The 16175-nt window shown below is 44.3% G+C and overlaps 2 protein-coding genes across 2 annotated transcripts; both read right to left on the bottom strand.

The window, feature by feature from the left end:
* Window positions 1-392: 392 nt before the first annotated feature.
* TAS2R4 (taste 2 receptor member 4) lies at window positions 393-5507 on the bottom strand. Its single transcript, XM_036010970.1, has one exon. It carries the CDS (start codon window positions 1911-1913, stop codon window positions 996-998), a length of 918 nt encoding a protein of 305 aa, XP_035866863.1. The 5' UTR covers window positions 1914-5507; the 3' UTR covers window positions 393-995.
* Window positions 5508-6823: 1316 nt separating this feature from the next.
* On the bottom strand, window positions 6824-8067 carry LOC114508122 (taste receptor type 2 member 3-like). The gene has a single exon (XM_028526128.2). The coding sequence runs from the start codon at window positions 8050-8052 to the stop codon at window positions 7102-7104; it is 951 nt and encodes a 316-aa protein (XP_028381929.1). The 5' UTR covers window positions 8053-8067; the 3' UTR covers window positions 6824-7101.
* Between the last annotated feature and the right edge of the window lie 8108 nt (window positions 8068-16175).

The following is a 16175-nucleotide window of genomic DNA, read 5'->3' as shown; positions in this document are numbered from 1 at the left end:
TTGCAGTCCAAGCTGAAGGCAGGCTGTCTCCACATCTTGCCTACTGTGAATAATGCTACAGTGAATACAGTGATGCACATATGTTTTCAAATTTTTGTTTCCACATTCTTCAGATAAATACACACAAAAGGGATTGGGGGATCATTCGGTAGTTCTACTTTTTTAAAGTATCTCCTTACTGTTTTCCAAGATATGGAAACAATGAAGTATCCATCGACAGGTGAACATATAAGATGTGGTACATATATACAATGGAATACTACTCAGCCATCAAAAGGATGAAATATTGCCATTGGCAACAATATGGATGGACCTTGAGGGCATTGTGCTAAGTGAAATATGTCAGATGGAAAAGTATGAAAACTGTATGATTTCACTGGTACACAGAATATAAAACAAAAAAGAAACAAACAAACAAACAAAACACAACAAACTCATGGGTACAGACAACAGACGGTGGTTACCGGAGGGCAGGGGGTGTGGGAGGTTGAAATGGGTAAAGCGGGTCAATTATTTGCTCACAGATGAGAACTGGTCATTTGGTGCTGAGCACATTACAGTGTATCGGACAGCGGATTGCCATATGGTACACCAGGAACTTATATAATGCTAATAAGCAATGACACCTCAATTTTAAAAAAAAAAGAAGAAAAGAGCTTAAGTCAAGAACTTGAAGTACAAAAGAAAAAAGATAAACAACTGTCAGGGCTTAACACTACACACATGAACTACAATGTATTTGTTCATTTGGGGGAACTCCCATTATACTTCAGTAGCTGATAAAAGATACCCCAAACAAACTCCTAATAGAAAGTGCCTAATTTAAAAATATTAGCAAAAACTTTGAAAAATTAACTACAGGCAGACGTAATTGCTGCTCTGGCTTCTACGCAGCCTAAGACCGTATCAGCAATTACAAAAGGAAGCCCTCAGACTGATGGTGAAACCACTAACAGAGAATAATCTTGCTCCCAACTACAAAGTGACTGCAGCCATTATTCCCTACTGATATTCCACCACTTGTTGAAACACAGAATCTTCTTTGCTTTTGTTTTCAGTTTAGGATGTGTGACAATAATGAGAACAGAATGTCCTGGATGGTAAACAGCAGAGAGCAACACACACACGGACCTGGTTCCCAGATTCATCCCTACGGAGGACGGGAGGTGGAGGGACAGGGCAGCCACGGAGTAGGGGATGTACAGGAGGAGGGAGTAGACCATCAGCTTCATAGCGCCCACGTGAGCTTCGGTCTGGGGATTCCAAAAGCCACTGGCGCTTCTCTGCATCGTCTGTATGTGTCTCCTCAAGGAGTTTATTAGCAAGGAAGCGGAAGTCACATTAATGAGGAACTGGAGAAATGAGCTCAAGAACAAAGAGATGGCCAAAGACAAGATGCGCTCACTGACGCTGAAATCTGTGCCATTCCTCCTGGTCACATATTCAGGAAACCGCAGCGTCTGTCTGAGCACGGCATACAGAAGCGTGGTGAGGGCGGAAACCAGCACGCAGGCCACCAGCAGCCTCGGGGTCTTTGAGGAGAGATTTTGCCTCAGCAGGAGAAAAACTGAGTGCTGCAAGTTAGTAATCTTCACACAGTAGAGGACGTTGAGCAGGGTCACAAACCAGAGACTGCTGGAGTCCAAAAACACCCAACACAGCATGACACCAAACAGGCTGACTGACCTCCCGACACGTGGAGAGACGAAGCGGTAGAGGATGGACAGGAGAGACAGTGACAGCGCAAGGCATCTGGTGATGCCCAAGCTGAACAGGATCTTATCAGAAGAAGAGATTCGATGGCTTTTAACCCTGGTCTGGCAACTGACGACTGCAATAAACAGATTCAAAACGAGTCCTACAAAATCCAAAGTTGCTGAGACAATAACAACAAAGAGCATGTCCGGCATCATCTCTCCTTACGGGTTGAGCGGATGTGGTGCTGATGTTGGGAACAGGAGAAACACTGAAATGTACAAGGAGGCACCGGTATCCAGCCAGAAGGAACATTCCCTTCTTTCCTTTTCCCCAGTGTGGCAAATGAGCCATTAGTGGGCTAAGAGCCAGCTGCTTTTACTGAGATGCAAATCTTCTGAGGATCACATTACTCTCTCTTCACTGGCGTCCTGTTTTCCTCAGAAATGCCTAATTCAGACAGCCTGGGTAAACCTGGGAGCCCACTCCTCCAAGAGAAGGACAGCTGAAGGGGCAGTATCGGCAAGCTCCAAGGACATCAAACCCAAGTGACAGAGTTCCCGACCAGCACTGTTTCGGTCACTGTAGCACAGAGAAGGTGCCTTTTCTTCACAGCAACCCCAGAATATGCCTCATCCCGTCGCATCCACCCCCATCCACACACCCATGAGTTGCCCGAACCCACCTTTTCTCTACCCTCTGATCTGCTCATGCCACAGGGGTCATTCTGGCTACGCTGATAGCCCTCTTTCATCCCTTAGCACCTACAGTGATTGACAGTTATCTAACAGATCAAGTTCAAAGACCTGACACCTCCCTGAGAAAGCCTTTTTCAATTAATTCCATCCTCTCGGGATGATTCTCACTCTGCATTCCCTCCCCAGTCACATATAGGGATTAGGGTCATACTCATTTGCTGCAACCTGCTTTCTCTTGGAAAAGAACTGCCAACCATTTCACGTTTCCTTATAGATCTGGATTTATGCTTCACTCACACGTGGTTATTCCATCTTAGACACTTAACTGCCAATCAAAGTACTCTGGTACCAGATGCACAGTAACACTTTAGTTACAGTTTTGTGGGCCAAATACACAGGCATCTCATTGCCCGATTTCTCTGTAATTGCTCAGGGAAGAAAGTATACACTATTTCGAGCAAATGATGTTATTGAAAACCCCGAGTGAATGCAAGAGTCTGGCATCTCTTGTCTACTGTAGCAGTCAGGTGAAACCATGGCACAACCCTGCATGAACCAGTCTAGATCACCAAACCAGCATCATAAGGCATCCAAAGTCCTGTTACCAAAGCAAATAGGAAAAGGTGAAAAGAAGGAGGTAAAATATGAAGATTACTCGGTCCAGGAGGGACAATAAATTCATGAGGCCCTTTCACCCAGATGATGAAGACAAGCCTTGGAGAACTCCTTGGGCTGAAGCCCAGCTGGTCTTTGGACAAAGAGCTCTTGGTACAAAACTAAGGGGCACGGACAGGGGCAGGCCCAGATAAGTTACACAGAGGAAGGAGCAAGGCACTGATTAAAGGGAAGAATATACATGTCACAGAGCACATATTTGCACTTAATTATGGGTAAAATAGACTACTGCTCTAAAACAATGAAGTTGAAATATTACAAATACCACATTTAGCTAAAATGAGTAATATGGAGTAAAATACTAAATTAAATGTTCCCCAAGCGGGGGGGACCCACTATGGGCAGTAACCAACTGCTTTCAGAGTGTGACACACCACGTTTTGGGTTCTCAGTAGCCGGGGAGACTACAATTATGATGCGACCGTGTCATTAGCATGATCAGTTGGGTAGGCTGGTTCTGTCAGAAGTCATTTCTGAAAGAGTCAACATAGGAAAGGTGTTAAAATCCTGTCTTCCTCTGTATGAGCATTGGACCTTCAGCTAAATGTAAATACCGCATGAAGATCCCTGCCTCTGACCTCCCTGAAAGTGGTGGCTCTTTTTATGTGTTTGTCCCTTGGCTCAACCCCAGAGGCTATGTCTGCGAAATCACTCCTAGAAGCAGTGGCTCCTTTTGTAAAGGAAGTTTTTGTTTTAGGGGAGCTCCTACCCTTCCCTGCAGGGAAACCTTAACGGCAAAGAGTCAAAGCAAAAGAATGGCTTGGCTTAGCTTGATGAAGTACTTCAAGGTTCTTTTCGAAAAGTAAGAAATGGGAAGATGAATCTAGATAGGAAAAGAAGGGCCAGATGAGGAATGGCTCTGTGTTCCAAGCTAAGAAGTCTGGGCTTTAACCAAAGCAATAAAGAGCATTGCAGGACTTTAAAAGAGGAGTACTGTGATGTCTTTTCACTGTATGAAGACCATCATCCAAGTAACATAGAAAGGTTTTGCTGGAAAGGGACAGAATTGGAAATAGGAAATTAGCTACAATCCTGCTGCAGTCCCTCTGATGGATTGAAGGGTAGAAACTGAGACTGGGGGACACTTGAGAGAAATGTTTACAAAGTACAACCAAATGGATCTAGTAGCCAAATAGACGTGGAAGATAAATATTGAATCTGAAGGAGAAGGAAGAATCTGGGACAATTTCTAGAATTCTTATGCATCTAAAGAAAACATCTTTTAGTGACAAGAAGAACAGGCTGAAACGGTATTAGGCTTTCAAAAGACTATAGGGGGTAGGGAGGAAGAGGAGGTGGGCAGAGTATTCGGGCAGTAAAGTAGGTACAACACCTGTAAAAAAGGAAGCAGGAAGGAAGAATTCGGTACGGAGAGTCCCAGGCTACAGCAGAGTCCCCCAGCATATTCCACCAAGCTCATGGAGAGTCCTTGGGCCAACATTGCCTGTTGGAAGGGTCTCATGTCTCGGGGGAATAGACCTGCCTTCATAGCCCACAGGGCCCCATCACAGGCTGAGAGCAGCCAGAAGGACCTGTGGCCTCGAAGTGGTGGGTGTCAGCAGCTGGCATCATCCATCAATCATGTGCCCCGCTGCAGGGGAATTGAGCAATGCATTTGCATGGCTGCCACGACAGGGAGCTGGACACAAAGGTCACCTGAGCCAGGACCCTCTGTGACAAGACAGATGTTCCCTTCCTCTTGGGGGAAGCATCTGTTTCAATGGTGCGGAAATGAAACACTTGCATCTGTGTGTTTCTTGCCCACTAAATAGGACGATTTTGAAAACAGGAAGTGATCCAATATAGTGCTTGGTGCAAAGTGTTAGATGAATATCTGTGCTGTGAATGGATAAACCAGATTCAAGAGAAGCTGGGATCAGAGCTCTTGCAGCAGCGTGCAGCAGCAAGCCAGAAGCCATTCCTTTCTCCAGGAGCTCTACCAGCTGGGCAGTAAGGGCACAACATTGAGCAACTACGAATAATTCACACATCATCCCTCTCCGGCTGGAAAGTACCCTATCTGGCAATAAACAGACATCAAGGCCAGACAGAACACGCTGAGAAAGTTCACTCATGAACTTCTGAAAACATAATTCCCCAGGGTTAACCTGCAAGAATGTTGCTCTGATCACCTGGCCATTTCCACCAAGTCACAATGACAATTTAATTATAGCACAGTCAATGAAATGTACTAACTCTGCCAACTCAGAAATGTGCAGGGAAAATAAGGGTCTGAATTTTGTCTGCAATAATGAGGTTTATGTCCTGAGACCTCACCTACTGCCTGGGGCGGGGGAGGGGACTGTTTAACCCAATGCGAGCATGTGAAGAATGTCTTCAGAAAAATCTTCAGACTCTACAGATCTAAAAGAAGAAATCTCAGAGACGTCCTCTCCATGCCCTGCTTCTCTCCTGTAGCGAGGGCTCAGGGGTATGGGGAGGAGGGCCAGATTAACTCTGTGGTGGCGGACAAGTGTCAGGGCCTTGTCTCCTGGGGCTTCCAGAAAGAGCTTCTTGGCCCGTGGGTGCTGCTTGCCCCACCAGCCCTCAAGGAACTAGTATCAATAGGAAGCACACAGTTTTGACCAAAAGACCTTTATTCCTGCAATTTTAGAAATGAGTATATACATTCCACAACAATCCTAAAATTAATTTCTGGTCACATATGACTAAATCCCAAGTGATGTGCTGATCCTTCACGCCAGGTCAACGTGTAACAAAACAACAGCAATGACAAGAGCAATATTCATTGAGTGTTTTTACTCCATGTGGGACTTCAAGCAGTTTTCATGTTAACTCACTCATTCCCTCCAACAACCCTACCTACACAGTACCATTCCCACTTCACACATGAGAAAAGGGAAGTAGAGAGAGGTCAAGGAGCTTCCCCAAAGTCACCCAGTCCCTCAGGCAGGGCTCAGGATGTGAACCCAGGCGTCAGAGTCCACCTTGCTGCTACAACAACCTCCCGCCGCAGAGCCCATTACTGACAGAAACCCAGACTCACAATTGCCATGTGTCCTGAGTATGTTCACGGGTCTGAGAATTCTTGATGATCTGAAGCACTAACGTGCTCACTGAGTTGTCACCCCTGCTCAGTGACAGGAGGTAAATCAATGCCTATGTAATTTTATTATAGTAAAAGTGATTAACTGCTTATAAAAAGGGCTCATATTAGATTTTAAATAAAATTCTGAAATTTTAAAAAGCAGATATCAATCTGGGTCATTAACAAAATGCTTGTATTTGGGTCTAATATAAAAAAATTTAAAAAAATACTTGAAAATTTACTTTAGCATAATGGCAAAGCAATGCAAGGACAATTGGAAGGGAAGGGAATGACTTCACCGCCGCAAGGCTGCATGGAACCCAGTATCTGAGGTCTAGTTGTCACTCCACTCTGTGATGACACAATGGGTTTGTGGGAACTAATGTGTTCAAGGAAAATGTTGCACAATTCACCATTAGTGACAATAGGAGCTTCACCAATTGAGCACGTTACACAATACGCTGAACTAAAGGGTTGGCACACATGGTCTCGTGGATCTCCAAAACCCTGTGAGCTTGGGGTCACAGCCCACATTTTAAAGGGAGGGACCAGAGGATCAGACAGGTGAATAAAAGTTCAGGTGAGGCCAAGTTCAAACCCAGTCTGGGGGACTGCAATGCTTCTGCTCTGTCCCATAATTCACTACCCTGTTTCACTTTCATTGGCTTGCCACAGTCAGTGTAAACTTGACATGAATGCTAGTAATCGGCTCATTATGCTGAGCTGACAATTGTGGAAATACAACTCCATGTCCACATACTGAAGGTGTTCTTACTACACTGACATTTTCCAAAGGCTGTTCTACCTTCTCCAAAACAACCACAGAAAGGAGGCCATGTGGGGAGTCCTTGGGTGGGTCAGGTCAGCAGTACTGTCTCTATCCTACTGATGTCACAGGACTGGTGCCTTGGAAGGGTCGGGAAGAGCTCTGTAGTCTTGAGCCAGGCTGAAGAATTCGAGACTCCGCCTGTCCCCTCTGCCAGTCTATGGGGCAAGCGGTCCTTTGGATCCAGGCTTCAGATGACCACACTCACAGCAGAGCAGCTCCACAAAGGTCTGCTTCAGCTTGTTGTTCCCCAGAATGAGAATGAATGAGTGGCCAGCAAGATAAAGCATTGTGGTTAGTTGTCCAATGAACTTAGTCATCTCCCTGCTTGGGAGGAAATTACTGGATGAAGTAACTAAAAAGGCAAGAAAATAAAACAGGAAGAGAAAGAGGAACGAGAGGATAATTCTGATGGCCCTCCTGTGGGCCTCAGTGCTTGCATCGCTGGGGCTGCTTCTGCTTTGCCGCATCTGCTGCATGTGCCTCCCCAGGGACAGGATGAGCAGGATGTAGGAGGCCAGACACAGAATTAGGGGAGGGGTGTACCACAGCAGGTTAAGGACATAAATCTGCTGATATTCACCCATTTGCTTTCTAAGGTGTTCAGTCACATTGCCTGTGCCAACAGTTTCGCGGAGAAGAAAATAGATCTGAAACTGAGGACTCAGAGATACAGCACTGCCACAGGAGAAGAGCAGTGCACCCAGCAGCATCCACACGACCACCCTGGACACTCTCCACTTGAGCCAGAGGAACGTGGGGTGGGAGAAACTGGCGATTTTTAGACAGTAGAGGACACCAAGGCAGGTGGCCAGCCAAATGCTCAGATGGTTTGTAAATGTCCAGAAAACATGAATAATATCTCCAGAGGAACCATAAATATAGACGATGACAAAGAACACCACTATTACAGAGTCAGCCAAGAGAATCGACAGCAGAACAATCCTGGAGAGAGCCAGAGCAGAAATAATGAAGTCAGACCAAGAGATTCTCTTGCTCTTGAACCAGCTCCTGACATTGACCACCGCAATGAAACCATTCCCCAGCATTCCCAGAATGAACAGAGTCCCAGAAAGAAACAGAAACACTGACTTGGCCAATCCCAGCATGTTAGCTCTCAGGCAGACCTGGTCTTCGTTCTTTCTGCTGATGCACCACCTCCTTGCTGATTTCAAATTTCTCCCTATGAACCTAATGCCTGTGTGTACCTGCTGCTTTACGGTGCCTGTGTCTTCTCTCTTCCCAATGTAGTCTGTTGTCTACTGACTGTCTCTGGCTCTTTCAGGCTGGTCTGTCCTCTGCACAGGTGACACAGAAGGTCACATTCCATCTATGATCTAAACTCAGCAGCTCTTTGCCAATATGCAAAGAGAGTAGTGTCCGGTGTCACACAAAGAAGGGCTGAGCCACAAAGAAGATGGAGCACTCAGACTCAGTTTCTGAGCCACGCAGAACAGAATGGTGAGTGTCACCAGAAGTGTCACACACACAATCCAGAGAGAGGACACAAAATGAGAGGGGAAATTCCAGGACTCCACCATAGGGCTCTATCAAAGTCACCCTGAGGGAAGGCTGAAGTCCATAAACAGGTAAAGTTGAGTCATTGCCACCAGTGTGCCTCTGGGGTGTGCCTTACTGAGGGACCACGAGTTCCTCCCCAGTGAGCCTTGTCCTCAGAAACCCTCGCTATCTGAACACCCAAGTGCTAGCACTAATGGCGTACAGCATATAGGCTATTCAAGGTATGAATTTGTCAGAGGGCTTGACCACTATATTTATAGGTACTTGAGCTGACAGAGATCACACACAGATACTGCTGGTCAAGCAAAGATGGCTTATTTATCCAAAACAGGGCCTCACACATTTTGCCCATGACCAACAATAACACATTATATTGCTTTTATGTGTGTGTATGTCACTATATAAAAAACATAAATGCCATGATCTACATATATGTATATAACATATGAGGTCTGTCAATATAAAAAGAATAGTTTGTGTGACATCCATGTAACCTGGCAGCCAAGGAGAGTGGACTGGAATGCACATGTGTGAACAATGACAACTTCACTGTACTACTCAGTGGGGGTGGCAGACTCCATTGAGTGAGCATGTGTACTGCGTGGCTGTTGCATTCAAAATGACTAAGCAGGTAGAGCAAAAAATCAGCATTAAATTTTGTGTTAAGCTTGGACATTCCTCTGTGGAAACTATTCAGATGATTCAGAAGAATGCAGCTATGGGCAACTGGTGATTGGCAGCTTCATCACAACTATGTGCCCGCTCATGCATCACATCTCATGCAGAGTTTTTGGCAGACCATCAATCACTCAGGTGACTCAACCCCCCTACAGCCCAAATTTGGTGCCCAGTGACTTCTGGCTTTTCCAAAAATGAAAAGCATCTTTGAAGAGAACAGATTTCAGACTGCCAATGACATTCAGGAAAATACACCTGGGCAGCTGATAGGGATTGGGAGAACTTTGGGAGGTCCTAAGGTGACTACTTTGAAGGAAACAGGCTTCATTGTCCTATGTACAATGTTTCTTAAATCTTGTACCTTCTGCATTAAATGTCTCTATCTTTGATATTACAAGGCTGGATAACTTCTGGAAAGACCTTGTATACAATAAATGTGTGCTGGGGAACTCAAAGGTTTCACAAATCCACGTTTCTCTTTCCCACATGTGTGACTCTCCTATTCTCTATGATACTCTATTTCTTCCAATGTTGCTTGCTGATCACAAACTTGATTGAGCAACCTTCTTAGTGAGCTGTGATGAGTACTGTTTGAAAACACTGATCTAGAGGATGGAGCAAAGTCTAGATACAAAGCAGAGTTCAGCAACATTATCTAAAGAAAGACGGAAGGTTACGCCTCAGGTCCCATCAGAAGGGCCTCATGGAGTAGCAGGCAGTAAGTCCAAATGAATGACACACGGTCTCTTCTGAACACATGCCCGGGAGCCACTCACGTCAGCCTGGTGACCTCATCAAACCTGGCATTATATGGGGTACAGTGTGACTCAGAGCACTGCAGAGCACACTTGGGCGTGCACACAGTCCTCCTTAGTCGCTGTCAGCCTCCTCAGGCTGACATGACGACATGGCCCAGCAAGGCTCCCAGAGCTCTGTGCTGGGGCATCAGAAGGCTGGTCCCCAGCCACCTCTCAGAGTCCTGTAACAGAACCCCTCGACCAGGGGCAGGGCTCATCCCACAACCTACCGCCCACCCTCTTCAGTTTTTCTAATCCTGGCTGCAGTTCTAGATCCAGATTTTTGTTATTATAACACCTTTTACATCCCCTCATGAAGAGAAACATCTTTGTAGAATTAGCCAATGAGGAGAGAGTTTAGGATACACAACACATCAGAATGCATTTCACATACTAATTCACGTGTGACATACTTTTATGCTAGCCTGCTTACTTTTACCCCTTATAAAGTTAGAACTTGCACCTTTTTAGAAGTCATTATTGAGCAATTTAGGCTTCACTATAATTTTTTTCTTTCTTGTCTTTTGATTCTTTCCCAGGACACTGTGTTCCCATGTACCCCACATTAGTTGGTGACCAGAGTTCAAAGACTTTGTTAGGTACCATCCTTAATGCTGCTACGACTCCATCAGGTACTGCTGACATGAAATACAAGCCCACAATAATAGCATTCCAGTTTTTAACATCAATACTAAAACAATCGTACTATGACTAAGTATCACAGCACTAGTAATGGCTGCTTCCAAAATGACTGTTGACCATCTGCCACCAAATGACCATATATGATTGCATATTACAAGTCCAATTCCATAAATCCTGGAGCTCCATACACAGTCTGCTGGAGGGTCCAATATAGCATGGCCACAGTACTGTATCCTTGGATCTTTTACCCGGGCTGCAGGTCCCTAGAAAGGCTTCTCAGACATCCCACTCTGGCTGTCAACCATTGTTTTAGGTCAAAGACCAAAGTTAGGTGTTAAGTCAGGGCCGGACTGGAATCAACAGGCACAGACTGAATAATTTTGCAGGAGGTTTAAAAGGGATTACTAAAAGATGGGGCTACAGGCACAGCTAATTTTATTTGGACTCTGCTTCACTGTGCCTGGCATATACTGTTTTTTACAAATTGAAAGTTCGTGGCAACCCGAGAAAATAGCAGACTTCCAGCCAAGATAGAGGCATAGGTCAATACACTTTGCTTCCTCACACAACAAAAAGAAGGAGAATGACAAATTTAAAAGCAAAAACCAACCAAAATTGCATGAAAATCCAACTGTAAAGAGGTCCAACAACCAAGGAGTTAAAGAAGAAATATTCGTCCACACTGATAGGAAGAGCAGAGATGGGCAGTGGGGGAGGAGAGGACACACAGCAATGTGATAGACAGAAGGACGAGATGGCAGCTGTTGTACCCGGAGTCCCATATTCACATGCGGATAAACCAGGAGAAACAACAAGGGAGCGAGACAGACCGCACAACCCAGGGTTTCATTGCAGGGAAATAAAGCCTCAAAATCTCAGGCTGCAAAAATCTGTGGGGGTGCAGTGGCAGGAGAAACTCCCAACCTATTACAGGAGAGTTTGTTGGAGAGACCCACAGGGTCCTAGAACTTACACAAACCCACCCACCTGCAAATCACCACCAGAAGGGCCTGATTTGCTTGTGGGTAGCAGGGCAAGGGACAGAAAGCAAGACGAGAGCTGAGCAAGTAGCATTGTTCCCACTCTGATGCCTTCCCCATATACAGCACCATAATACACCCATGTGGGTTGGTCCACCCTGACAAATGCCTAAGGCTCTGCCCCTTACTACGTATCAGGTGCACCAAGACAAAGAAACATGGCCCAAATGAAAGAACAGATCAAAATTCCAGAAAAAGAACTAAGTGACAAGGAGATAGACAACCTATCAGATGCAGAGCTCAAAACACTGGTAACCAGGATGCTCACAGAATTGAGTATGGACACTAAATAGGGGAAGAAGTGAAGGCTATGCAAAGTTAAACAAAGAAAAATACACAGGGAACCAACAGTGAAGGGAGGGAAAACAGGACTCAAATCAAAGATTTGGAACAGATGGAAGAAATAAACATTCAATTGGAACAGAAAGAAGAAACAAAAGTTTGAAAAAATGAAGAGAGGCTTAAGAGCTTCTGGGACAACTTCAAACATTCGAACATCCTAATCATAGGGGTGACAGAAGGAGAAGAGAAAGAGCAAGAAATTGAAAACTTATTTCAAAATATAATAAAGGAACCCCCCCCAATTGGGGGAAGGAAATAGACTTCCAGGAAGTCCAGGAAACCCAGAGAATCCCAAAGAAGTCCAAGGAGGAATGCACCATGATACATCATAATTAAGTTACTCAAGTTTAAGGAGAAGGAGAGGATCTGAAAAGCAGCGAGAGAGAAGGAGAGAGTTACCTACAAAGGAGTTCCCATTAGACTATCAGCCGATTTCTCAAAAGAAACCTTACATGCAAGAAGGGGCTGGAAAGAAGTATTCAAAATCATGAAAGGCAAGGACCTACATCCAAGATTACTCTATCCAGCAAAGCTAATAAACATTTAGAATGAAGGGCAGATAGAGTGCTTCCCAGATAAGGTCAAGTTAAAGGAGTTCATCATCACCACACCATTATTATATGAAATGTTAAAGGGACATATCTAAGAAAAAGAAGAGGATCAAAAATACAAACAGTAAAATGACCAGAAACTCACAACTATCAGCATGAACCTAAAGAACAAAAACAAAACAAAGTAAGCAAACAACTAGAACAGGAACAGAATCACAGAAACGGAGATCACATGGAGGGTTATTAGAGAGAAGGGGGCAGGAGGAGAATAGGGGAAAAGGTACAGGGAATAAGAAGCATAATAGGTATGTACAAAATAGACAGGGGGAGGTGAAGAATAGTATAGAAAATAGAGAAACCAAAGAATGTGTACATCATGACCCATGGACATGAACTAAGGTGTGGTAATGCTGAACTAGGGAGGGTATGGGGGTGTAGGGCAGAGGGGGATAAAAGGGAAAAAAAAAGAAACAACTGTAATAGCATAACTAATAAAATATACTTTTAAAAAGAGTAAGTTTGTGGCAACCCTGCGTCAAGCAAATGTATCAGTACCATTTTTCCAACAGGCTCAGGTGGTGGTTGGCATTTTTAGCAACAGTTTTAGTTAAGGCATGTACATTTTCTGGCATTTACACTGGCATGTTTTATTTAACATTATGTAAAAATAATTAAAAGGAAAAAGTGACCCTTGTTTATCAAAAGTCACCATAAAGCAAAATGCCATCACAATGAGAAGATATTTGCAGTAACATAATTGAAATATCTAGAATATGCAAAGCAATATGTAAACAACAGCTAGTGGAAAAATGGTCAGAGACGAAGAGGCATTTCACAGACAAGACAATGTAAAGGAACCATTACTGTATGAAAAGGGGGCATTGATAATCAAGTCAATGCACACCAGAAACTGCAGTGAAATTTCATTTTATTCCATTACACGGGCACATGTCCATACATCCATTGGAAAAAGGGGGCAGGGGGATGCTGCAGACCAATGAAAATCCCTAATGCGGTGGTGGGGGAGTGGAAATGGGCAACTCCTTTTGAGGAGACATGTTGGCATTAACGTGTAATGTTGAGATTTCACCTGGCTATTCCACCTTTAAGGTACACCCTGCAGGAAACCTGCCCATGTGGGCCAAGAAACGTGTCCAAGGGTGGTGTGTAGCCATGATGTACGTAAGCGTACCAAACTGGAAACGACCCAAAGAATCATCAACAGCACATGGGCAAATGAATGCTCAACGGTGGACTATTTCGCAGCGGTGCAGATGAAGTGCAGCTGTTGCTGTGACCAGAATAACGTTTATAAACCACGTGGAGTCAGTATTAGCTTACAGGAACACTTGTGTAGCATGTCACTTTTAACAAAGTTAAAGTCAAGCACAAGTCGGAAATACGTTTATGGAGAGGCACCTGTGTGGTAAAAGTATTCACACGGGAAAGGGCTGATGAACACAAAACTCAGGGTGAGCCGCCACAGGAAACTGGCAGGCACAAGGGGGCGGCTAGGGAAGCGCTGGGGGTGCAGGCTGCGGCTCTGCTGCTGGTGTCTGACTCCTTAAGTTGGGTGGTGGGGCCATATGGGATTATTTTGTTGCTTTATAACTCACATAGATGTGGCATGTATTTTTCTATGTGTTAAATTTTCATTGAACAAACAGAAGTTCCCATAAAAATATCCCAAGCACAGGTAGTATATAGTGCAATGACCCTGTTAATGCTGGTGATAATAATAGCTGATATTTAATGAACACCCCCACCTCATGTATTTTATAGGCACTGTACAGTTTAATGACTATAACGACTCCATAACAAATAGGTAGCTACTATGACGATGCCTATGGTTCAGATGAGCAGACTGAAGCTCAGGGAGTTTAACTGCCTGAGGTCACATAAGAGTGGCCCTCAGGTCTAACTCCAGGTCTGACTCCTGAACTTGGGCTTAGCCATTCACTCATACTGACTATCGGGTCCCTCTTCATTCCATTTATCTGGAACTCGAGGGTCAGAAAGATCAAGAAATTTGCCTAATGCCACATAGTTAGCATAAAGCGGGGCTAGGACAAGGATGTCCTAAAACAGCAACAAGTGTCCAGGTGTGGGTGAGGGGGGACTGCAGAAGAGGGGCTGCATCAGGGTTAGCACAGCAGCTGTCCACCCAGGCAGCCTGGATTCCCTTAGTTAAGCTGCCCTGTGCTGAAAGGAAGCGCTGATTGTATGAATTACAGAAGGAACCGTTTCAGAATCCTTGTATTTCAGTAAAGTAGGAATGAACACTGAATCATTCTTTTAGGTTCCAACACATACCTTTTTCAAAGGGAACATTAGGTTACTTCAGAATTAGGGGTTTTCCTAGCAGATTCAAGGGACAAGTATCAATTTGAAAGCACACAGTTTTGACCAAAAGACCTTTATTCCTGCAATTTTAGAAATGAGTATATACATTCCACAACAATCCTAAAATTAACTTCTGGTCACATATGACTAAATCCCAAGTGATGTGCTGATCCTTCACGCCAGGTCAACGTGTAACAAAACAACAGCAATGACAAGAGCAATATTCATTGAGTGTTTTTACTCCATGTGGGACTTCAAGCAGTTTTCATGTTAACTCACTCATTCCCTCCAACAACCCTACCTACACAGTACCATTCCCACTTCACACATGAGGAAAGGGAAGTAGAGAGAGGTCAAGGAGCTTCCCCAAAGTCACCCAGCCCCTCAGGCAGGGCTCAGGATGTGAACCCAGGCTCTCAGAGTCCCCCTTGCTGCTGCAACAACCTCCCGCCGCAGAGCCCATTACTGACAGAAACCCAGACTCACAATTGCCACGTGTCCTGAGTATGTTCACGGGTCTGAGAATTCTTGATGATCTGAAGCACTAACTGAGCTGTCACCCCTGCTCAGTGACAGGAGGTAAATCAATGTCTATGTAATTTCATTACAGGAAAAGTGATTACACTTATAAAAAGCAGTTATATTATTTTTTAAATGAACTTCTGAAATTTTAAAAGCAGATACCCATACTGGGTCATAACAAACTCCTTGGACTTTTGTCAAATCTAAGAAATAGAAACAACTACTTGATAATTTCCTTAGCTAAATTCTCCTGGGAAACTGTGTGGTCCAGGGATTTTTGTGCCGGGAGGTTTCTGATTACTGTTTGGACTTCACCACCCTCTACTGGTCTGTTCGGCTTTCTGCTTCTTCTTCATTCAGTTTTGGAAAATTATACTTCTCTATAAATGTGTCCTTTTCACTCAGATTTTTCAAATCTCTTTGCATATAGTTGTTCATAGTAATTTCTTACAATCCTTTGTATATCTGTGCTATCGATTGTAATCTCTTTCATTCCTGATTTCATTTATTTGGGTCCTCTCTCTTTTTTTTTTTTAATTTTTTTTATTTATTTATTTTTTTATTATTATATTTTTTTTAGAGAGGGAAGGGAGGGAGACGGAGAGAGAGAGAGAGAGAGAGAGAAACATCAATGTGCGGTTGCTGGGGGTTATGGCCTGCAACCCAGGCATGTACCCTGGCTGGGAATCGAACCTGGGACACTTTGGTTCCCAGCCCATGCTCAATCCACTGAGCTATGCCAGCCAGGGCTTCTCTTTTTTTCTTGATGAGTCTGCTCAAAGGCCTCAAAGAAAGA

This window comes from Phyllostomus discolor, chromosome 10 (assembly GCF_004126475.2).
Source record: "Phyllostomus discolor isolate MPI-MPIP mPhyDis1 chromosome 10, mPhyDis1.pri.v3, whole genome shotgun sequence".
In the NCBI taxonomy this organism is placed as follows: Eukaryota; Metazoa; Chordata; class Mammalia; order Chiroptera; family Phyllostomidae; genus Phyllostomus; species Phyllostomus discolor.
Note: the sequence above shows the minus strand (reverse complement) of the source record. Positions and strands in the feature narration are given on the sequence as shown.